Source organism: Alexandromys fortis, unplaced genomic scaffold, assembly GCF_014885135.2.
Source record: "Alexandromys fortis isolate MF-2015 unplaced genomic scaffold, M_Fortis_MF-2015_v1.1 scaffold_11, whole genome shotgun sequence".
Taxonomy (NCBI): Eukaryota; Metazoa; Chordata; class Mammalia; order Rodentia; family Cricetidae; genus Alexandromys; species Alexandromys fortis.
The window spans coordinates 4932012-4958365 of record NW_026067912.1 but is presented as its reverse complement, the minus strand read 5'-3'; the positions used below and the strand labels follow the sequence as shown (position 1 = coordinate 4958365).

The window sequence follows — 26354 nt, the reverse complement described above, 5'->3', positions numbered from 1 at the left end:
GTATACCATGACTTAGGGACAGAAGGCAGTGAGGCCAAATTTTAGCTAAAAAAATAACCAAACGTAGGAAACACTTACCATTCCAATCAATAGTCATACCGAGCAACCAACTTTCAATTAAAAAAATGTTTTTCATTAAAAAAAAATCAAAGAACAAATCATAGACCATTCAAAATTTGTAAGTTAATATATAAAACTGTCTTTCTATAAAAATTATTTAATAATTTTGTTTTTGTGATTCATGCTTCCTTCATTTTATCTCTAAGATGCTGTGTACTTATGACATGCTTTTCAGTCAGTTTCAAAGGAGGAAAATTTTTTATAGCATACCCACATATGTACACACACAGTCTTCACGTTAAGCCAAATTAACTATCCCTAGCTAAGGATACTATTTGAGAAATTATGTATTTCTTCACATACATAATTCCATGTGAATTTTTAAAAGAACTTTATACAGTCATACTTTTAATTTTGTCTTCTATTTTTGCAGAAATGGTTTTGGATATCTACCATTAGACAGCCTCTAGAGATTTCACCTAGATCTTATCACAATGCAGGGAGATATGAATTTCATAACAGGGACTAAAAGGTCCTCATGTTGAATTAAAGCAAATACAGCCTCTGCAACGTTGTATTACTTAATCTAGACTTCATTTACATTTTATTTAACATTGCAGGCATGCATGATATTTCAGAGCATTATGATTGCTTAGCAGAACAAATTTAATGCTTAAAAAGTACAGAAAACCCAAAAGCCAAGCACCAATCAGCACCCTGAGGATTTACTTCTTGGAGCAGAACAGGAAATACAGACGTTTTCCCGCAGGAACCTCAGCCGTCCTTACCTCATGGTGTACAACAGCGTGCCGTCCTCCGTGATGCGCAAGAGTTTGTTAGGCATGGTCATGTTGTGGGCCACAGACTTCTTGCCATTGTGGAAAAACGTATCTGGAGTCCAGATTTTACTGGCCATGAGGTTGTTTAACCGAAGAACTGTCATGGGCCCTTTGAATTTTAATCTTTCGTCCTTCCAGCTTTGACGAAAAAACACATCTATTGTATATTCCTGGATAATTTTGGGAAAGAGCAGAGTTCAGTCTTACGTTTTCCCATAAAAATAACTTACAAATACGATTTTGGAAACTCAGTGTGGCTGAGGTGACATTCTCAGAAGCAAATGTGGAGTGGCACTTACATGTTAGTGTTAGAGGAATTAGTGCAGACTTTTGCAAAAAAAATTTTAATATATGGATATATGTATTGCATACATATACACGTCTGAAAATTTATGGGAAAAATGTTCTCAATTTTCTCCTTAGATACCTGAAAGTACAGCATAAATTACCTTTGTCACCAATAGTAAAATAAAATTGATAAATTGCACTTTGAAATATAAACGCATACTTGTAGGTTGTATGTAAAGGAGAATATTTAAATTAATGGATTTCAGCAGTAAGAAGAAAACATAATATTTATAGTTCCTTTGTGTTCCCTGCAAACCTCATCATCAGAATCAAGCCAATCATGGTGTTGATATAGATGTAAAAATCCTTTGGCTAAGGAAATGACTTCTTGTTTTTTTTTTCTTTTTTGCAAAAATAGTAAATAGTGTATGTAGCTCCCCAATTCTACTATATAGTGAAAAAAACTATTAAAATTTGGAATAAGTTAGTCAAATTTCACAAGTAATTCAAACTTCTTTCCCCATAGAGAGGGGTGAGAGAGAAGAATGCAAAGAGAGGAGGTGTGTGGGTGTTAGTGATCACGCGTGTGTGCATATCACAGGAAAGATGTGCAAACCTCATCGTCATTCACAGCGAGGGAGTCTATTTATTTGAATAAGCAGAGCATTCCTTATGGCATTACCCAGAGATGAACATCTGTTCATCTAAAAACAAGCAATGTGACTTACCTACTCCTGAAATTGAAAAGGATAGTGTTCATGTTCCTTGCAGTACTTGCTACATTGGCACTAAATTTAGGACTCAATGGTTCGAAATAAAGATTGCCACATCTCCATTAATCTTAGCATACTCAAAACCAGAAAGGGGGGGTGGCTAACTAGAAAACATTATGCCACATTTTCCTAATCCTGTGAAGCTTGATGCTTCTGAAAGCAGCTGCTTTTGAATCCTGTGCATGTCATCCTTAGGAATACAAAACAAATAATTTCTGTCTCTAGGCATTCTGTGCATGTTTTTAAGTACCTGCCTCTTTCCTAGCATTTAAACAATGCAAAGTGAAGTCTGAATGTATGCTCGCCCTTCTGGCAGAGGTTTGATATTGCTCAGTCATCACTGATCCATGACGTTACATCATTAGTGGATGTCTTCTAATGCACCATGGCTAATTGGGGTGACTGACTTATAAATAAGGAAGTGAGCAAAATGATACAGGCCAGACAAGATACCATGTTTGTTGTTTGGCTTTTCTGTGTCAGAGTGTCAGGTGGAAATCACTGGGATACATGATAGGATCTTATTTGCTGCAAACATCTTTTAAGCATCCATTAAACTCAGCAAAGGGAGAAATTATTAAGACTTGAGTTTTATTGGAAGAACTCATGGAGGACACGGATTGTACATTAGATGATGAGGCAATATTACAGAAGAACAGTGCGCATCACTCATAATATATATAGTCTTGTGCGTATGTCTCCTTGTCGATATGATATCCAATGACCTTTCTGTTCTTCTTTATCTAGCTACAGCCAACTGTTCTCAATACAATGGAATAACTTTAGACTGGTTCATACTACAGAGAATATCTACAGGTAAATCGAGATCCCACGCAAACCTAAACAGATTATGTTCTCAGGAATCATAGCACAATTCATTTGCCAGCTCTAAGGAAGATTCTGTTTGTTTGGGTTTGGTTAGCTTTTGAAAGCATAGTAAGTGTTAAATGTAAAATAATTTTCAACAAGCCATTGCCCAAGAGAAATGGCTCCAAAAATTATGTCAAAATTGTCCATGTCCTAACATTTGTGTTTTTATTATTTTTCCATTCAGCTTTATTTATCTGTGCTAAAGGAGGACAATGAAATCACCTTTCCCAATTTTGTTTGAGACAATTCTTCAAAAATAACACACACACACACACACACACACACACACAGCAACACTAAGGGTAAAATATATTCCCTCCTTTTCTTTGTTTGAGGAGAAATAAAAGCTAAACAAAAGCAGTTGATTGTGATCATATCGCACATAATTTTAAACAGAAGCACTCTCTGCCCTATGTTTTCTAAACCTGATTATATGATTGAAATGATAGCACCAAGCAACTTCTAGGATGCCCTTACACATCACGAACTAGCCCCCATGACCCCAATTTGTTAGATCAAGATTGGCCATTTGGAACAATATGAACCATGTTTCCCCTTTCAGAAAGATGAAACAAAATTTAGGGAAGATCCATAGTGATAGTGACTATGGGTATAAAATCAGTACTTATCATTTGCCTTCCAATATTATCAACACAATTTTTTAGGCTAGAATTTTTTTTTTAGCTTGGGATCAAGAAAAAGGCTATTTGGGAAAAGTGACTTAGTAAAAGTTACGTGATGGGAATTTGAAGAAGGTAAAAAAAAAAGCTGTCATAACCAAGATAAACAAAAGCAGACTACAAAAGATGGAACTAAGTAGAAGAGACTGAACAAATGCCAAGTTTTCCTGAAGGTGTTACTGAAGTTTCACAATTAAGGCTCCCACCTTACAAGAGAAAATCTTCCCCAAGTTTGTCTGGTTTATAGAGTAGGTCCCCAGAGAATATGAATCTTATTTCTCAAGATCTGGGACAAAACATCCACTTTGTACCTAAATAAATATCGTATTGAAGTGTTCCGGTTCATGCTATTTATTGACATCTGTGTGTGCCTTGACTTGATACATTTTAAGCAGCACAGGAAGCAAGGCTGTGGGATTGTGCAGCCTGGATATTTCTGTCAGAGCCTAGTGCCCTGGGAGTGTGCTGCTTGTGGCCAATTAATGGTTTTTAAAATAAGCTTAAGGAGTTGACCTCATTTTTTTTTCTAGATGAATCTGGATGCCTTGGGAGCTAAGCAATCTTCAGGGACAGTCTGCTGAGGTTTCAATTGGTACCCTTAGCTAGTGGGTCACTTTTCTTTCCTTAGAGCATGCAGATAAGAATATTCTTGAGCTGAAAGGTTTGAAATGGGGAGTAGATAGAATAACATTTAAATAACATTTAGAATGTATTAGGACCTTGAAAACACTCAGTAATGACAAGTTCAACTATGGTTACTATTAATAAGATATTTTATTAGTTCCTGCTTAAAATATAGAGAAAGCTATTCCTGTTTGTAAAAAGGAACTTTATCATCCTGTCTTTAAAATTTGACTGCCTCTAAATAAAACTCCTTTTTATACTTAATCTCCCATAATATAATTTAAATAATTTTCTTAGCAAGAGAAGAGGTACAAGATCCAGGACCCACTTTGCAATTCAGTTGTAAAGCCTAATTAGATCATCACAAAACAACTCGAATGCTGTCTCAGAAATTATAGACAATGAGAAAGATCAGCTTCTGTACACCCTCTGTTTTCCTTTTTGAATGTTTGAGTTTTGTTGTTGCTGTTTGAAGACAGGGTTTCTCTGTGTAGCCTTAGCAGTCTTGGAACTCACTCTGTAGACCAGGCTGATCTCAGATTCACAGAGATTGGCCTGCCTATGCCTCCCAACTTCTGGAATTAAAGGCATGTTCCACAGTTACTCAGCTCTTTTATAATTTTTTTTCTGAAACTTATATGTGAAATGCAATTGTGACTGCTATAGGGCTACAGACAAGTAAAATCATCCTATAATGTATCTTTATTTTAAGGCAAAACTACAGCGTCATTAGTCCCTTGAATTCCTGTGAAATTGAATCAATAACTCAAAAGCATAGTCAAGTCATTCAACATCCAGCATGGATGGAGGAGGAAGCTCCACCCATCACCAATGAGTTATTGGCAACTGGTGACTGCTAAAAAAAGGGAGAGTCAGGTTTTCATTTGAAATGTGGTCCCTGCTTGGTTTCCCAAGCTCTAGTAGATGGTCCTAAAACCATAAATATTGGCAGTACAGATAGGACACAGTGGGCTCAAAATAAGAATCCATTAAGTTGGAAAGGAGATTCTCTTGGGTGATTGTGGTGGTAGGTAGAGGAAAAACAGGATAAAACTCATTGTATATATGTATAACATTCTTAGAAGAATAAATATAAATAGATTTTTAAAATGAAAAATAATTAAAGTTTGCTAAATATATTAAAGGAATTTTATGTTTCACTTCTGGCTTCCTTTGAGTGTTGTCCCTTAACAACATGAGGCACTCTGTCAGATGCAAGAGACAAAGGCAGAATTATTGTAAAAAAAATAAGTTTAAAATAAATATAAAAATAAACAATATATTATTCTAATTCCATGACCTTTATTCCATTGTCTTCCTTATCAAAATATTCAGAACTCAAGGAAGAGGGTTTGGTTTAGTTTCGTTTACAATGGCCCACAAGAATTCACTTTTTTCACAAGAATTGGATTTTTAGTTTGTTTGTATTTTTGTTGTTGTTGTTGTTTTGGTTTTTCGAGACAGCGTTTCACTGAAGCTTTGGAGCTTTTCCAGGACTAGCTCTTATAAACCAGCCTGTCCTCAAGCTCAGAGATCCACCTTTCTCTTCCTCCAATTTCTAAGATTAAAGGTATTCACCACCACCACTGCCCAGCCAGGGCTTCTAGTTCTATCAATAAGCAACTAGTAACCCATTACTCCCTTTAAACCAGTGATGCACTCACACTGTGATGTCAATAAGACATGTTTGTCTTTGCAACTTCTGATTCCACTTTAAGAATGTAAGACATTGATTTGCAATAAAAAAATGATTTCACCAAGTAGTACTGTGCATGCAACTAAAAGCAGTGTTAAATTTTATGTCAAGGAATTTGATTGAAATACAAGTAAGAGGAATTAGTTTGCTATTGTTTCAACGATAAATGGCAAGCTTTTCTTTCTCAATTTGGTCCCTGTGTAAACACAGAGTTCAGAGGAGTTTAGAAATGAGAAAATTCCCTTGAAGGGAGCATGGGGGTGGGGTGGGGGTGTGATTTAAGTCATTTGTAATCTTACATGAATGGGTACCTATAGTAACACAGACATCTGAAAGATTTTGAGCCTTTGGTTTTTAAAATTTTGCCCAGAATACCGAATATTCTGTATCATATGAATTCGATTGTATTATATTGTGCTTTAATTGGATGGTGGTGAGACTTTAATGCAGCCTTATTTACTCCTAGAGACAGGTTTGCGAACTCACAGACTGTATCACCTTATAGTAACAAGGACAAGCACAGCCAGTATATGAAGGTGATGAAGCCTCTGAATGGCTGAAAGAGAATGTCAAGATTAAGTATGTATAATATGGAATACAAGAAAAAATAATTTGAGTTTCCTTTTAAACCAGGAAAAATCTTTAACTTTTATTTGATTTCTCCCTGAGGTACTAAGAAATCCAAAACATTAAGAACTAATAAAGGACATCTTAAAATAATAAGACATATTTGAAATATTCATAATGGTATGATTTCATGACATCTTTACAATGTTTCAGTTATATTGATGGAACTCTTAAATTTTCTAAGATTTTTCCATAAAAAAGAAAGGTCAGACACACACAGTTCCGAAATAATGTGATGTACATTTTGCAACAACGAACATTTCTCTGTCCTGCATTTCTCCTTTTCAGTATTTTTTTGCTTTTAATTAGAGTCAAGTATTCTCTCAACTTTGATGTTCATTCTCCATATATAGCCGAAAAGGATTCAAACATGGTGGTACAAATGGCTGCTTGTTCTGGAACAGCAGTGTTTATTTATACACTTGACATCCCTGGATCACCGTGTTCTCACAACTGAAGTGAAAGGCACGAGGCGCATTGAGTCTTGTGCTCAGAAGCTAAGCACAACAGTCATTTTAGAAATGAAAGGGAGAATGCTATAATGGTTGACAAATAAATACAGAAACAATTGTGTGTGTGTGCATGTGTGTGTGTTATGAAATATATATTGTCAGTATATACACATGTATTTGTTATAATATACACAAAGACACAAAATTGTAACCAAACAAGGCTTTTCAAGTAAGTTCTTAAATAGTCTATACCTTCTTTTTAAAACATCAATTTAAAAAATACTAAAAATGTCAGGTAAGTAAGCTTCCCTCAGGATCCAACAATGCCTCTGAACAAGACCTGAGCTACAACACCAGCAGCCTTCCTTACATGAAAGAGGGAAAACCTCACAGGGCTCTACCAAAAGACAAAGAACTAAAGGCAACTAAGGAAGACTGAGAAGAGGAGAATTAGTCTTCTCTAGGAATATGTCATCGAAATACAAATAATATACCACTGCAGTTATCCAGTACCAGGCATTCAGCCCCAAAGTCTCTTNTCTCTCTCTCTCTCTCTCTCTCTCTCACACACACACACACACACACACACACGTAACGCTATGTGACCTGAGCACTGTATTATATTGTTAGACATATATAGCAATAACAATCAAAGAAAAGAGGAAGAGGGTCTTTTAGAAGGAATTCAGACAGGACAAGGAAGGGGAAATGATGTAATTAGATTTTAATTTTAAAAATCTAAACAAAACTAAAAAATCAAATGTGTAGTGTCACTTACCATATCATGGTCCGAAACTGGCCCAAAACTGGTGACGAAGATGTCAGTCTTCACCTCAGTTACACGTTCTGATGAAGCAGGAAATTGTGCCAGTGAGTGTCTATCAACAGCCGCTATTAGAGCTAACTCATATGCTCACACCCAAATGGGAAATTCATTGGTTTTGATTAGCCATTTCTAAAACTTGTCCACTATGTGGTTCAGGTAATTGACTGCTTACACATGAAATTTCACAGTTAGTACTTTCAATGAGGTAATGATCCTAAATATGCCACCTTGGGAGGCTGACTTTCAGGAGATCTCAGCTGCTTCTTCACGACTCTTTAAGAATGATACACTTTGTCTAAGTGGTTTGGAACCACTTCACATTTTATTAAGCAAAATGTTAGTACAGCCATATGCCTGAAGGTTAAATATTTTTACATAGTTAGACAGATCTCCCAGGTGCATTGTCTACCCTTGGGAGCAATAGAGGAGTGTTTAGCAGGCTTTATGGACTCTTGCCTCAAGTGTATGCTTCATAAATGATTGCTTTCTGTTACTAAATCATACCTGAATTATCCAAACTACTCCCTGGGTAAACCATGACAAGTAATGGAAGCATTTTTAGTTTTGATGATGAGGAGAACATATTGTGGCATGGAAAAAGTTAATATAGTATGCTTTTATTTCTCCCACATTGAATGTAATTTTTATTAGAGTGGACTCTGAATGCCTATACAGAAACTGATGAACCATATTTGCTGCAGTTTTGTGACAACTCAGCAGAGATATTTTCAAAGAAATACAGTTGCCAACCAAGAAACAAGAACAGATCGCTGGCTGAAAGGAAACGATTTGTTTAGGGGTCAAAATGGGAAAGAGTGTTAAATAATTTTCAGTTGCGCTCTGAGAAATGACAACCCAGTCTCGTAAGAGCTCCTAACACATGCTTTCATTTCTAATGCTGTCACTGGACATTGAGAACATCACCCTACTGCTGCAGCAGTAAAGTCTTCGGAGGATCAAGTGCTAGCCTAGCCTGTCTCCTTCAGCAATTCACTTGTGGGTACTCAAGACTTCAGGAAAAATTCATTACCATGAGGTTCATCTCAATCAACAAAACCAAGCAGAGGAGGAAATAGAGTCTGAGACCATCATTTCACTTTTTCTTGTCTGAGCAAATATTTCCTTGATTTTAAAACAACCAATAGGTTTCTTCATCTGAGAAGGATCGTTGGTTTAGCCTTTAAGCAGTTTTAAATTTTTCGTAGCTTGTAACAAAATATATCATAGAATTGTGGATGTAGATCTCACTTCTAACAAGCTGTAGCTGAAGAAAAGTAAATGCCCAGCAATGGGCCTTGGCTGTGTTACCCATTTTCCTCTTACATCTTTGGCTCTGCATCTTCTAATATCCACCCTCACATGTACCTATGCCTGTATCACAGACTTTTTCTCCATATATTTTTAACTATGTTTTTTTTTTATTTTAAAACATCTCATTATTTGCTATAATAACAAAAACTTAATTATATAATGATTTCACTATGATATTTTCATGCATGTTTATTCTGTTGAACTTAGGGTTCCTTCAGTTAGTAACATTTTATAGTAATGTTGTAACCATTCTTCAATGAAAAATCACAAAAGGAAAATCAATACCATATATTTATAAAAACTAAAGCTTATATTATGTGGTGTCTCTTTTAATTCTTCTCTTCGATATCTCACACTTAGATTTCATTTGATACAATAAAATATACATATCTTATTCTGCAGAGGTGAAAAAAAAGATAGTAGATATTAGAGCCTTAGGAAAATTTGCAGTCTAAATTATTTCCTACCAAGTATAAAAGTTGGAAAAATTGTGTTTTATTATTTATTATCCATTTTTGTGCTGTTAAATCCTACTGAAACTGTGCAATAGAAAAAATTTGAAACTTATTTGTTTTCTAATAATTATTCATCATATGATCGATATTCCTATTGGGTATTGTTTTTAATTCATTCAGTTGACCTTTTATTATTTCAAAGGTTCAAATCTTATTGCATAGTGACTATTAAATATATGATCTATAGTAATTATCTTATGTAACTGAGTGGCCTGCAGTGTCAAAGTTCTTTCTGCTTTTCCATTTTACTTTCATCCTTGAGATGCATGTTCGTTTAGGAAATGCTAACTAATTCGTCTACGCTTTGGCATAATTTGCCAACCTGGGGCACTATCTTACAAATCTATGTCACTACTGTCTGTTTCTTGTATATGAAGAAAACGAAGTTTCTGTTATGGAATTTCCACAAGGTAACTAGTTTAAGGAAATTGGACTAACATTTTTTTTTAGTATCAAGTGATTTGCATCATCATTTATGATGAAGTGGTCTGAAGAAGTGAAATGAAAATTTACAGAATATAGGTACTATTTTTTCTCTGTTGTTTTAAGATTGAAGGTTAATAGATGGCCAGTTATATAATCAACAATTTTTAAAGTAAAATCTTATTTATAAAGATTATTGTGCCAAATGAGTAAAACATGAAATATAGTTAAGTTTAGGTACATCTATAACCATGCATAATTTGCCTGTGCCAGGTAAAGATTAGATAAAAACGGGAAACAATTTACATGAATGACTATCACTACATTCTAAAATTTTTAAATTCTAAAAGTTTTAAAACTTTTATTATCTTTTATTCATCCTTGGCCTGCAACATACTCATAATATCAGTTCATAACCTTCAGATACTTTATTTTATAACAGCCACTTGCCTATAAGATTTGCTAGTATGCACTTTATATTCCAAAACATAAAATCTGACCTCAAGTCCCTGCATCATAGGAGTTTGAAATGACTTCCTCACTGTATTCTCTAATCATATATGTATCCGTAAAGAGTTTCTGACTGGTAATCTCTGTCATTTTCTTTTAACCTCCAAATGGAAAAGAGAGAAGAGAGATAGATAAAGGGGAAAAAAGAGAAGGGGAAAAGAATTGAATGGAAGGGGAGGGAAGGGGGGGAGAGGGGAGGGAAGCAGAAGTTGCAAACCAGAATCATGCTTATGAAGGAGAGCAGAAACAAGTAACTACTGGATGTGAAGAATGGTTGATGTCAGAGAAGAGGGAAGAAGCATAGTCAAGTGAAACAGCCTGCCACTCGGTTCCTGAGCAGCATAGAGCAATTACAACAGGAGAATGAATACTTTCTTTGTTTTTTTTTTCTTTCTTAATGACTCTAAGACACTATGTTTCAAGTAAATAGAATCAGCTTTATTGACCTGTTTGTTTTCCAAAGATCTTTAGGAATACTTTCAAAACCATACAATGGTTTCATGCTGAGTTTTAGGCCAAAATTACACATGAAGTTTTGAGCTCAGATCTATTGTTAAGAAGTTTACAAATCTCAAAAGATATTAAAATATAAAATGCCAATATTTAAATAATTGTTTCATTCATTTCTGTGGCTTTCATTATACCATACTTCTTGTCGTCCAGCATAAATTCAGAGTAAAGTTCTTGGCCAAAACAGACCTGTCATGGGTATCAGGAATATCGTGAGAATTCTGTCAGTCACTCTTCCTAATAATCCCAAGCACAGAGTCTTAAGAGAAAACATTTCTACAAATGAATCTTAGCAAAGCTCTTTGGTAAGACTATCTCACTGTGTTTGACTAATAAATAATGACTTGACATTAAGACTTGTATAGGCTCAGGACCAAGGGGAAGTGGAAATATTATCATTTCTCAGTGCTCTTGTTGAGATCTTGAAATACTGCTAATGAATCTTATTTTGCTTGTGTGTTTGGAAAATATTTTCCTTCCAGGTCTTCCTTAATGAGATTCCCATTTAACATCCATCTATCTATCTATCTATCTATCTATCTATCTATCTATCTATCTATCTATCTATCTATCTATCTACTTACCTATTTGTCTATCATCTATTTTAGATAGATAGATAGATAGATAGATAGATAGATAAATGGGATAATATATACCATATATTAATCAATCTATCACCTATCTATCATCTATCTCATCAACTATCATTTATCTATCAGGTATTATCTATCTAAATCAAGAAAAATTAAAATGGAATTATATGCTCTAATACCAGAATTCAATGATTTGATATGGCACTCACATGTCATTAAGCATACTTGGATGATGCCCAGTATTTTTCTAGAGATCACATGACAAAAGGCCTGAAGAAAACATGACATTTTATGTTTTAATGTCTTCTACTTGAGAGCATATTAGAGGAATCATGAGCCTTAAAAGAAACTTAGATAAAAATACCTATAACCTAGCAAAAACCAAATATGGCCAAATCCCCTACATAGCGATGGAATTGGCTCAAAAATACAGATCAGTTAAAAGAATTTGAATGGAAGAACTGTTCAAAGATTTAAATTTTCAAATAATTTCCCCCAGGTTGTTTTCTTCACAGTTTCATAGCCAAGGTAACTGAAATTCAATGGATTCTCTAAGTGTAGATGCCTGCACATATTCATGATTCAAGGCAAAATACATGGATACTTCATATAAAATGGGATCACAGTGATGATTGTTACTACAGTTTTGGAGAATATAATTATAAACCAAAGTAAGAAATTTATATTGTAAAGTCAGTCCTTAAACAAGCCCACCTTTCCGTGCTGTATTTAAACAGATACCAGTAGTACATCACCTTTCAACTGCCAGACAACAAATCTCTTTGACCTAGACTTTCCTACAATATTGAGACACAATTAAAAGCATTGAAATAATAGCAGTTCAGAAGAGATATTTCCAATGGATGATTAGTACCAGAGGCATAAAAGAAAATAGGACTATAGCAAAGTAAGTAGACCATGCATTGGACTGAGAGATGAAGTGCTCAGCTTTTAACTCTGATTTTCTTCTAGTAAAAGCTATGTGAGTGTATGAACCATCCTTGCATTTTTTTAAATCTACCCCTTTTCATGTTATGAATGAAGAAATAATAGATGGACCATCGTTGAAGTGATTTTTTAAAATAAGATTGTAGGGGCAAAGAAGCATTTGTTATATGTGTGAATTTAGCATATTTCTCATATTCAGTGTGCTAGCTAGACATAATTCTTTATAATAGTAAGAAAACTGTGGACAAAAGTGATTAATATTTCCATCTTGCAGCACATCTCTTCACTCTATAAATGAAAGCATATTCAACCAAGATTTGATAGGTAGAATCTAGTTAGACAGGTAGGTATGTAGATGGCTATATAGGAGACAGAAGGAGAAGACTGCCATGTCTAGAGCCTGGTAATGCTAATGATCACAGGATGAAATGTGCTTTGAAATAAGTGGGACTGTAGTGGAGGGCCCCTGTGGGTGGCAGAAAGCAGCTGACCTTTCTGCTAATGCCATGGAAAGCCTTTGGGTACAGAAGTAACATTGTTACTTGAACCTCCAGAAAATAGCTGATACTGTGTGAACAGTGGAGTATAAAAGAAAGAGACTATAAGAAAAAAAGGGAGAGGGGAGAGTTGTAGGCAACATTTTAACAATACTCATAAGAACAGCTTGTTTAATGGACATTAGCCACATGCTAGATGAAAATGCTGTCAACTGAACAATTCGGAAATATTCATTGGGAAAGTTTTCATGCGCTCTTAATTTATTAAATCCTATATTGAGACCAAATGGACTCACATTAGTCAGGATCATAAAAGAAATGCAAAAATCTTAGTTTCAAATGGTCCTGTTTAAGAACTGGAAATACCCTGGGTTCTCACTTAAACACCATCACATAGACAGGACCATGCCACAGAAGCAACACTAATCTCTCAATCTTGCTATCCTCCTAATACAACAGGGGGAAAAATGGAAGTTCTTCCCTAGTTAATTTGTAAATCAACCTAGTTTGTGTTTACCATCTAAAACTAGATATAGATGAAGAGAGATGCTTTAAGATCTCTATAATGTCCCTGACTACATAGTGGGATGGGGTTCAGAGAACTCAAATGATACAAGCATCTATATGGAAAAAGTCGATTGATTTTACTATGGCACAGCATATACATTTCATTTCTACTGAAAAAAACGTTTTCCTTCTATTGTCTTAGGAGCGCTGTCTTCTAGAATAGTATTTATTTTAGAGAAAGGGTATGCATGATAGTCTTGGGGAAAATGAGCTTCTTTTTATATGTATACTGTCATATAAAGCTTTGGGGCATGATACACCATGTAGTACTTGAGATATATGATGGCAACATAGCAATATCAGATAATATTTCACCCCATAGGAATTAGTTCTCTGTTACATTCCCAAAAATGATTTTCTGTGATTCTTAACTCTGAGGTTCTTATCTCAGGTAAATTATATACATTTTCATTTAGAGAATTCACATTCTATCATAAGATGAAATAATCTATAGAAAACATTTAGGAGCCCTCCCAATATACTGGAAAAAAGTGGAAATGGAAAGGATAGAAAATATTAATTATAGGGGCACAGAAATTATCCATTCCTATTTTCTAAGATTGGTTTTTTGTAACCTGAGTATAGTCTCTTATCTGAGGAAATTCCTGGCATTGATCTTGTAGATGATCGACATACAACAAGAACAACTAGAATAGAATACTTATAAATTACTAGAAGATTCCTTAGTATATAATGGTGATCCATTACATAAGCTGCTTTCAAAATCCAACTGGAGACTTCAACCAGAAAAGATTCAGAGGGTTTTTCTGTTTATTGAACTGTGTCTCTTGGGTTTTGGTAGCTGTCTTTCTCTCTTAGGTCATAGACTGTCTGCATCTACTTTTTCTGTTGAAGGGTGCTGCATTTGCAAATATCTGGACATCTGTTCCATAACTTGCATTCAAACTCCAAAAAACTATAATTTTAAAGTTAATAATTCTAAGTGTATAAATTTTAAATACTCTTTTCAAGAACAGGTTTTTTTTTTTTGTAAAATAAAGCAATCATGAGAAGGGATTAAATAAGCAGAGTCTTTTTATTTGTATTTTGTGATGTTCTTCAATATATATGACCTTTTTAATACTAAGACTATCACATTGTGAAAGAAATATAAGCTGTTTGAAATTCATCCAAACACAAAGACAAACCAGTATTTTAACGTTAAATATGAATATAATTTTTCTCTCTTATCTCAGTATTACTTGGGATGCCAAATAATTGTAAAAGGTTGTTGAATACCAGGTATCTTATGAGTTAGTCAATTATATTTATTTATTTTTTAAAAAAGTATAAAATAGTCATTTGATGCTGTGGATTTCACATTGGATTTCACTTCTTCACTATCAAGTTTATTTTTATGCACTTATCCACTACCAAAAATAAAAAAATTGTGACAGTATTTAAACTTGAAAACAGTCTTCTTCAGAATCACCTTCACAACTAATATACATCACCTAACTGCAAGAGAGCTCATTGACCTTCATAGACTTTGGGTCTGATTAATTGGGAATGTTGGCGCTTATTTTTTGCAAGTCTTTTTATTGAATATTAAAGTTCATGAATTAATTTTAATTTAAATTGAAAATAAATTTTATTTTATATTTTTAAATTTATTTTCTTATGTTTCGATTAAAAAATTTACACTTCCTCCCTTCCTTCCAAATGTTTCCTCGTTTGTTTGGACTTAAACTTTTTTTCGTTTTTGTTTTTGTTTTTTGAGACAGGGTTTCTCTGTGTAGCTTTGGTGCCTCGCTTGGTAGACCAGGCTGGCTTCAAACTCATGTAGATATACGCCTTCCTCTGTCTCCTGGATGTGACTTAAACTTTTAAGCATTGCACAAAATATACAGTTCACTCACATTTGCCTTCCTTTAGTTTTCCACCTTTCTCATATTTGAAAGAAAAACAAAACCCAAAAGACAAGTAAATTCCCTGAGAAACCAATATCATTTTTTCAGTGACAAAGAACTTCAGGCATTTGGCTTTTTCAAGCTGAGTCCTCTTATAATAGCTGCGTTAAGAATTAGTTCAAAAGATCTTGTAAGAGTTTGACTAACTCGAGATTGGAGAAACTATTCTGTTTTAGCTTCTCTGTTTACTTTTATAGGTTCTCTTGTAGCAGAGCTGGCCTGAATTTATTTTGCTACCCATGATGACTTTAAACTCCAGGTTCTCCTGCCTTTTGCTATCAAGAGCTTTGATTAAAGGCTGGGATTAGAAAAAAAATTCTAGTAATAAAGATAAAGGATGCTGTTTTAATTAAGGCTTCTACTCCTGAGATAAACACCATGACTAAACAAAGCTAGGGGGAAAGGGGTTTATTTCAGCATCCAGTTCCACAGCACACCTTTTCACTGAAAGGGGAGGTCAAAGCCAGAACTCATGTCTGGCAAACCTGGAGGCAGGGGCTGATGCGGAAGACGTCATGGAGGAGTGATTCTTACTGGCTTGCTTCATCATGGGTAGGTTTGTCTGCCTTCTTACAACTTGAAGGACTACCTACCCAGTGTGATGCCAGTTATAGTGACCTGGCTTCCACCATATCAATCATCAGTTGAGAAAATGAACAACAGGCAGACTACAGACTAATCTAGAGGGCATTTTTTTTTAGGTTGAGATTCTTAATTCCACATTCTTGATTCTATATTGTATCAAGTTGACATAAAACAATCCAGTACATATATCTAGAGGCAAAGATTACCTCTTAAGCCTACTACTTCTAAAATATTTTGTGTATCTAAGATTGCTAATGACACAAAGAGATGCTTAAATTCCCATTAACCTATTTATTTTTATTTAGAAAAGGAACAAGACCAGAACCAAAGAAATTAAAACAACAATGCATATAACAGAAATATTAAATATTTAACTAAATACTCTTCATATATAGCAGAGATAGACTCACTGTATTAAACTCTATGTATCTATACATTTTACTTTTCTACTCCCCCAGCTGGGCCTGTAACACTAAAATATTGACTCACATCTCCTTCCTTGGCTTTCCTTATCTGTGTAGTTTAGTGACAAAATCTTTTGAGAGCCATCCATCATTCCTTACATTATTTGTTACATCATTAAACGTAAAAGTAGATTTAGAAGTTAACAGTACTTCCAAGAAATACCAGAGACAAAAAAAAAAAGAAGGGATGAAGAGTTTCTGTAAGTCCTTTAGTTGTGACTTTACCCATATTTTATCTCCTGTGCTCCATCCCATTTCTATTACAGTGAACCATGGATTTGCTAGGATTTGTTTTGAAAAGGGTAAAATGAGGATATCTGTACAATATGTTCACTATATGCCAGTCTGGTTCACAGTGGAACTGAAGCATACCACAAAATGGAAGAGGTCTCTACAAAAAAGATGGGGTGTAGAGACAAGGTATCCCTTTTTCTTAGAACCTCTGAAATATTTCTTCAGCATTAAACATTTGGTGACTGCCTGTGGATTATTTTTTACAGTTCCAAGAGTTGGAATGAAGTCTATATATAGACAAATCCAATTTCACCCAGGTCTATACCGTTGCTTAGTTTGGGGAAAATCTGAGAACACACAGGCATCCTTAATATATTTTAACATATAGAGAAAAGTATTAAAAAAAAACAATTTATTGTGAACATTCAATTTGGTCCTGTTTATAGACAAACATAAGAAGTTGTGTGTCTCTGGGCGGTGCCCATGTCCTCCTCTGTTTCAGAACTGTCTCTAGTCCTCTCCGCCATTCTGATGCTTCTTGCTACACTGCAGTCCCATCCCTGGCCTCTCTTTCCCTTTCTTTCTTCTTGAACTTTATCTTTTCTTATCTTTCCATCTCTCTCTGGTTTTCACCTTTATTTTCCCAACTATTTAACTCTTTTAGTCTTGAACTTAGGTTAGTCAATCACACTTTGAGTTTTCTGCTTGCAAGAAGAGTCTCTTGTTCTCTTGCCACAAAAACAAGAGATTATAAATGAGAAAATATTCAGTAATTATTGATGAGTCTATACATTTTCAAGCTATTTATAATTTTAAATCAAATTTTCTGCATTTATTTTTATGTGAAGTATGAACTTCACTGACTCATTAATTTTTTGTTCATTTGACATTCAATAATTAGTACTGTACTACATGTTCTAATTTATTTTGGTTCACCCATTTTTAAAAACAACAATATTAAAAAAAAACAGCCTCCACCAGAAAATTTCTCCTCATTTTATACTTCTATTTACTCTTTCTTGAGTTGATACTTGGTGCTAACAGGGACAGGGACTAACTTTTTACACTAGTATTATAATGTCTGAAAGCTGATTTCCAATACCTGGACCAACCAAGTCTTGAATTTCATTGCTAATTATATCCGGATGTACACTCCAAAATAATAAAGCTGGAGATGTCGTAATGGATATGCCTATTGAAGAATTACTTACACAACCTTAAGTTTCATTGCCATATCTCTATTTCCTGACTGTATTTAGAAGAAACATCTCTGTTTTTCACTTTGTTTAAACATGATGAAGAAGACAATAGGGTTTCTTTCTAGGAGAAAGTTTATGTCAAATGTAACTATGAGCAAACTACTAGAAAGTTTTTGCCTTGTTTTCATGCAAGATAAAACCTCGACTCTTCCTTTACATATTCTTTTCTTCTGGAAGTAAATGAGTTTTGTAAATAATAATAATAAATGTGAGAATCTCATTTTTTACAGAAATTTCCTAGTAACCATACCATTCTTAAATTATGGGATATATAGCAAATAATGTAATTAAATATTTTATTCTTAAAAATATAAGATAATTTCAGTTTAGCCAGTCATTATCAGAGCTAACTATTTTCTGAAAACTCATAGCTGATTATATTATAAAAATGTCAACTTTTAACTGTTATTGTCTAGATATTTAATATCAAAATGTGCATAAACTGTTTTGATCCTACAACAGTTGCATGGCTGCTTGTCCATTAATTAGGACTGTCCATCAAAATGTAAAAAAAAAATAAGGTTATTCAATATTATAGTTTTTTTTTTTAAAAAAAAACTCAGCTCTTGGACATTTGGTTTCATTACATTCCAAGCCAATATTTAAAATAGAAACAGAAACAAGATTTCTACTATATTTTCCTTTGTTTCTTATGACCATCATATTCTTTAAGTCAGCATTTTCAAGAATGAGATAAAGAAAAATAATTTTTTCCTAGAGATTAAAACACATTCATTTTTAAAAAAAAAATTTCTAAATCATGAGTTTCTGTTCCTTTATAAGAATATACTTGACCTTTGTGAGATTAACCATTATTTCTGTTCTCTAACCCACAAGTCTGCTTCTGCTATTTTCCGAGATTAAGCAGTTCTAGACGAACACACGGTAATATTCTGATAATGTAGCTATTGCTTTAAGAAAATCTTTCAATGTCATAGATCTCAAAGGTTAACTTTGAATTTGTACTTTAGGCTGTCTGTTCGCAATGCACGGCTCTCTGTGGTTTAGGTGTAGGTACAAAAACATTTATTAAGGAGTTAGAATGTACAATTAAATGAAAATTAGCAGTCATGCCTTGTTACTCAGACTCTAATAACAGTACAATCACAAATGATGATTAGAGGAACTGTGTGCACGTGTGCATTTATAGAAAATTCTCTAGCAAATTGAAAGTCACATGAAAACGTTCAGAGGATATTTACATACACACAATAAGGTAAAAATATGATTTCCTAAACTATTGGCATATGAGGTCTATCCTACTCTAAGGTTGGACCTGAGACAGGATGGACATTAAGTAAAGGAAATATGTATCAGAAATTTTAGAAGCCTTTCTTTTTATAATTTGTATCAATAACCTAGTGGTTGCATCAATTTGTACATCCCTTATCTCTAGTCTTTGCAATTTATTCAGATGGTTTGCAAAGATAGCAAATTTCTTAGCATCAATCCAAATGCTTAGATACACAACGACATTATATTTTTACATTAAGAACCAATTTGTGCTATCCATTTTATGAATATTTTATCTCAAATGTAAGGTTTGACTTTTTCTTGACAGAGAGGCTTCCTAATCCACCTAGACTGTTTTTGGAGCATCAGACATAATGTGCCTACCCTCCATTCTCAGACCTCTTAGTATCTGAGTCTATGAGTACATGGCGTTATATGCAGCAACTTTGCAATACTATTTACTCCCCCAAGAAGTTAAAAGAATCAAGGTTCAGGCCAAACCTGAAGAAACCATGTCCAAAATTAATTTTTGAAATTGATAAGATAGTACACCTGATAAGTATATGTATATATATATATGTGTATGTATGTATGTATGTATGTATGTATATACACCCCGATGTGACTTTGGTGAGGCACTCTCCTCTTAACATATGAAACGATAATTACTTTTGCCAGCTTTAAAATAGAAGCATGATTTCCGTCCATGTGATGCTAATATACAAGCTATATGGTTTTTTTTTAGAGACTTTGGATCTTGAAACATAGCTCACGAGTAGAGAGAAGATGACTAGCATCTACAATGTCTTTCATTACAGTACCACCGCTGAACAGTGATTGAATGAATGATTCTAAATCCATGATACCAGTTTGTTTGAAAACCAGTGCTTTAGTTCTTAAGTTCGGCTTCATTTATCTGTTCTATCTAGCTTAATAAGAAGTGACTCTTCATATAGCTGCTTAAATATTACTATACATTTCTGTTCTTTGTAAAGGTGACAATTTGGTTGTAAATTGGAGTCAAAGAGTCATATGTCAGTTTCCCATGAGATTTTGAATCACAGTTTCTTTCTTCATTTTGTTTGTTTTGTTTAAGATCAATATTTTGGCATGGCTTTATTAGTCTTTACTCAATCACAGTAAGGTAGTATGTTATTTTTTTCAAGGATTATTCAAATCAGCATGCAAATTCTGGTGGGCACTAGTGCGCATATAATATTAAATACATACAATTGAACATTGTTTTCTCCCTAACAGAAATTCCTTAATAAATTAATCAATTAATTATTTTATAAGAAGCATCAACTTTACTAAATTAAATTATAAAATATTTTCAAAGGTATCGTTTAAAAATGAAACACTACCATCTGTCTTATTCAGCTTTGATCATAGAGATTGGGTAATATAACACAAAGGTATGATTGAATATATGATCTTCTAAAGTAAATATTTCTAGCATAGAATCAGAGATAGAATTCAGTACAGGCAGAACAGTGCAGGTGAAGCTGATAAATCATACTAAATGGGAGAATATTACCTTTCTTTTTCTATAACCAAGTCATTAGACAGAGAAATAAAAACACTGTGCTTGTCAAGAGTATATATATACATATCTTCTGTGTAAATATAAGAATTTGTGTCTGTCTTTCAACATATTTATGTATGTGCAGAAACTATCTTAGTAAATTGGATTAGTGATTTATTAAAATAGGATTAATCAATCGTATGCTAACATTTTTTGTTACCATTTGAAGAGAAAGCAGAGATATACTAATCAAGATTTAATAACACTGAATTTTCTAAAGAATAGTGTGAGAGTATAGCTTACCTCCCAACCCTGGTCTCAAACGATTGTCATAACCATCCAGCAGTCGGTCCAAAATCCTCGTGAAGACAGTGGTATTGTCTTTAAGTTCATCCTGGGAGGGCTGTCCATAGCTGAGGAAAGAATAAGAAAACAAGAGCACAAAATTGTAAATTTCCACCAAACCTCTTACCATTCAAAGCCTTTCTCAGATTTTATTACTTTCCTTGCTGTTGCAAGTTTGAAAGTAATTATAACACAATTGTCACTTTCTCATCTGTGGTCTCATTGGTGATGGACTTTTAATTTTAATATAGAAAATGAGATCTAAGTCTACGTTTTCAGTTCTCTAAAGTTAGTGAGTCTTAGACATATCTTCCCTGAACAAGCCAGGATATTAACTCATTTTATAAAAGCCATCTTGGAGGCTTTCATCCACATTACTTTTGTTTATCTATGTGCATACGTCTCTATGTGGGTTATAAAACTAATATAAAAGTTTATTTAAAAATTAAATATGTATTTTTTTCACCTACCAAACTTCCTTTTCCAATTTCCTTTTCATACTCTGTGCTTTTAATTTTTGGTTGTCCATTTAAAATATTCAAGAAAGGAAGGTATACAAATGATTTATTATGTTAATTATAACTTATCAACGTGGAAATTTTTCATTCCCCTGAGATGTATGAACAAATTTTGAAATTTTATTTAAACCTTTATTTGATTGAATTTGGTCATTCCTGGGGTTAGATGTAGTAGGCCATTATGAAAAAAGTCAAGTTAATACTCTTGCTGCAAGGTGCACGAAACCTTGGGCTTGTGTTTTAAGATGCCACTACTTAAGAGCACAGCTCAGGCCAGAACTCAGTTTTCTTCACCTTCTGAGAAAACACTTTATTTTTCTGTAAAGGAACAGCAATTCCTGTGTCTTCCTGTTTGAGGATATGGGTTCTATCCCTTAGTGTTTCGATTCTGGTTTTCAACCATTTAGGTTATACCTTGTATACTGTGTGTTTCCTATACCAATCCTTTTATTATCTATAAAAATTCAATCTTATTTTAATGTAATGATTTGCGTGACACTTTCAAAATCCATGGAGAGATGGAGTTTATGTCTTAGAAAGAGCATACACTTGCTGGCAGAATTCAGGGAAAGCTCTGACCTTGAGTGGAAAGAGTAAGTGGATAGAGTGTATAAAACTAAGAAAGGGTAACATATCTACACACTTCATATTTAAATTTTATTATTCTTTTGCTTTACTCATGTGTAGTTACGTAGTTAAAAATATATGTAAAAAAGTGGCATTTTAAACCAGGATTGACTTATTTGATAATAACCATATATAATCTATTAGCACTTCAGAAACAAATGCTGTTTCACAAGCTACTAATTTTGTATACGCCAAGTTCAAATACCACTTTTCTTTTTCTTAATTTTATAAGATTTTATTTAAACCTTGCAAATAAAAACAAGACACACCCAATTATCTGGGCTAAATAGAAGGGAATAAGGAAGGCCTGAATGCAGATAACGGCCCCTTGAAGGATACAAACATATTTAGTTTTTCTAGTTCTGTGATGGATAAATGCATAAAGGACACTCATTGTGAAAGGGTAAATTTAATGTGAATCGTCACCGTTCCTTTTCTGAATGCCTGTTTTAACTGCATAGACGTTCACTGAGTTGTACGTCCTTTCAGTGTCTACTGTGCTCATAGAGTTTTAAAAATTCACTAGTACTAAGTTCAAGTTCTCTGTGACATTAAATATATGAAATTTGTTTCTATGAAATCATATTTAGTCCCTTAAATTAAACATTAATCTATCTGCCATGTCCCGGCAATTGAGGACTTACTCTCCTTTAGAAAATTAAACATCCTGCTGTTTCATTTTGTTTGTTTGTTTGTTTGTTTGTTTTTTTAATCAAATTTTCAGAGAGCGTGTGACTTCCCGCCCGTCTCATGGGCAGATGACAGCAGTAAGGCAAAGGGAAAAAGTAGTTTTCTGAAAGGAATTATTTATAAAAATTCATTGCCACAAACCAAATGCCATCCATGCATCTTTCAAGGACATTGGAAGGTCACCTTGATAAAGATGAGAAGGAAATATGAACACACCTAAGAATTCAGCAAATTCTTTTTTTGGAGAAAACTCTTAGGGAAAAAGCAATAAATTTTAGAGAGGAAAGGAGGTAAGATGATATCAGAGGGTGTTTAGGCTGCTAACACAACCCTCAGGATCCCTGGTATCTGTTACCTTTATCTGTGCTCCCCGTGTTTGCAGAGCTGATGTAAAATGCAAGAAATCTTTTCAGCTTACAAATCTTGCTTTCAACAATTGTTAGCACTGGAATGCAAATACCAAAGAGATCAACCCCTTCCCCAGCAAGACCAGTCCTGCTATCCCATTCAGAATGGAAATCTTCATTTATTATGATTTTGTAATCAGGTTCCCCTTCAAGCTGACTTCTAATTCCATATGTAAAGATACAACTGACACAGAAGAACCCCAGGAGAAAGATTAAGATGATTTTTTTTGGGAAATATGAATACTAATACCAATGTAGAATACCCTAAACTGAATATGCATTTGGAAGAGAAATGTCAGTTACTAAACGTGCTTTTGATTCCATATGAACTACTCTGTAATAAAATGCTGTGCACTAACTCCACCTACAGGTCATTATAATAGTAACACTTCATATAATTTTTCAGAATTCAGTTATCACTTAACTCCTCAAATTCAGAGTATCTGACAGTATATCTGATATAAGTATCATCTGATATTTATTTACATGATAAGGCTAAAATGTAGCACAGTCAGAATCTCATTGAAAACCATTTCTCTGAAACCTCTGCCTTTCCAAGACTTCATACCCCTGACTTTGACTCATATTCATTCCCTATTACATTTCAAGGAGTTCAGAATTTTAGGATATTGACGAGAACCTTCCAATGAGGCACAAGAATAGATTAATCAAAAGCCATTAAGTAGATAAAAGACAATATAAACCATTTGGTCATTTGCTAATACGGTATCTCATTTTTTTAATCTCATGTTCTTGATTGGTTAATTAGAAAATATTTTTGTCAGTTGAACTTACTGAAATTTATTCACATCATGTCTTCCTAGTACATATGCTTGATTAGCGCAGTTTAATTTTTATCTAGTATTTTAAAATATTCGTCTGGTACAGTGCATCTCTGTTGGTTTATCAATCTTTATTTATAATACAATATGCACATGTTCATAGACATGACATTCAAGTTATAAATATTATTTTAACTTTTCTACTCCCATGTTTGTACAGCTTACTCTATGATTTTTGCAAATGATTAGAATTTTTTGTTGGAAAATTAATTTACAATTTATAAGGCATGCAGAAATTAATCCAGTAACTTTTTTTTGTAAATTAGGAAACTACAGGCTTTGTTGTTCAGTTACAAATAAAAACTGCAAAGTTCTATTTCAGCCTTAAAAGTTGAATTCAGATATTTCCTAGCCTAAAGAAGCTTCTTAAGTGTATTCTAGCGAGCATTCTAATAAGAAAGTTCTTTTCATGTCCTAGTCTATTCTTTAATCTTAGCTGAAATTCTGTTGCAGTTAAGTTATCTTAATTCCCTTAGTCATGAATTCAGCCATGGACAATTCTCTTCCCCCTGATGGAATAAATGTAAAATTACAGAAATTTTCATGCAGATTTAAGATAAAGTGCCCCCACCTTCTTCCTGATAGAGTGCTGAGAACGAGGATCCAGGCCCAAAGATAGTCAGAGAGACCCGGACTTTTCTTCATCACGGACTTGTGCAACTGAAAAGTGGAATAAGTAGAGATCAATGTGTCTTGCAAGAAACATCAGGTTATAACCACTAGGGCTGACTGAGGCAGTTCAGATGAATGCTTTGAAGTCAGGAAATGACCTCACTGGAATATGACACCTCATTGGAAGCAATAGAAGCCTGGACCATCCACTCTCCACCTTCCTTACCATCTCTTCATTCAAAAATATACCAGTGTTTTAGTTTATCCTGTAAAAAGAATACAAGTTGAAATGCTTTCAGGTGACAGTATTGCTCAACACAAAAACTGTGAGTTGGTTTCTAAAATAGCTTTTAAATTTCCATTACTTGCTGCCTGATTCCTTTCTGCTGTTGTTGATCATCTGAAAAATTTGACCTTTGTGATTTGGGTCCTTGTGGCAGAATCCATAATTGAAAGATTTTAGCTTGGTGTCTCTATCAGGAGAGCATGCAGGTAGGTGGGATGTGGTAGGTTAATACCTCCTGTTGACTGAATACGTCTCTGTACCTTGATTTCAGAAGCAACTGTATTTACCTCTTTTTAAAAACCATTCGAAACACACTGTTGAATGCCAAAGTCGTGCTTCTGTGTGGATGTTAAATATGCCCACTAATGTTTCTATGAAGCTAAAAGGTACACTTTATAGTCAAGCCATGTGCTCTCTCTCTCTCTCTCTCTCTTTCTCTCTCTCTCTCCCCCAGACACACACACACACACACACACACACACACACACACATTAATGCGTACAAACATACCCACACATATCTTGTATGCATTCTCTAATTTCTTTCAGGTTGCTGCTAGAAATGCTTCATCTCCAACAGATGGAAGCTTAAGTGGTTTGCTTTGCATGGAAAGAAAAGGATATTTATTCCCACTTAGGTAAAGTACGATCAATCATTAACTGATTTTTGAATTTGGTTGTGGTTAGAGGGATACTGCAAGAAAAAGGGAATATAGAATGGAGCACTTATAAATATATATGTGTGTGTGTTGTATGTATTCATATAATTATGTGTGCATATATACATATTTATTGATCCATATTTTGATGCCCTGAGCACTACCTGGATAAGAAGCAGATATAGTTACTTAAATGCACTGAAATTAATTCCTGTCCTACAACGAAAACTATCACATGTATTTTCTTTTACCACTTTCCTGAATCTTAACTCTTTAGCAGATTCGGGGTTGAATAGATGGAAGCCTTATAAAACCTATTTTTTCACATTGAGCACTCTGTAGGTACCATGTGGTATGCCTTTAAACACATCAACAAAATGCTCTCCACACTCTCCGGGATCATGCCAACCAGTAAAACCCCTCACAAACAGACATGTAAGCAAGGAGCCCGAATTGATTCAGAGTGCAATGATGTAGATAAGAACTGTGAGCTTCATCCTAGCTTTCCTTCATTCGGTGGCTGCTTTGGACACACAGGAGTAGAATATGA

At 34.1% G+C, this 26354-nt stretch overlaps 1 protein-coding gene across 1 annotated transcript in view; it reads right to left on the bottom strand.

Annotated features, from left to right (window-relative positions):
• Positions 1-24899, bottom strand: part of Gabra1 (gamma-aminobutyric acid type A receptor subunit alpha1) — a 50903-nt gene extending 26004 nt beyond the window's left edge. Inside the window, exons 1-4 of the mRNA XM_050138733.1 lie at positions 24820-24899; positions 21123-21232; positions 7688-7755; positions 849-1069 (exon numbers count right to left, since the gene is read on the bottom strand). Of these exons, the coding sequence (XP_049994690.1) occupies positions 849-1069; positions 7688-7755; positions 21123-21232; positions 24820-24893 (473 nt within the window). The 5' untranslated portion in view covers positions 24894-24899. The remainder of the gene's footprint in view (positions 1-848; positions 1070-7687; positions 7756-21122; positions 21233-24819) is intronic.
• Between the last annotated feature and the right edge of the window lie 1455 nt (positions 24900-26354).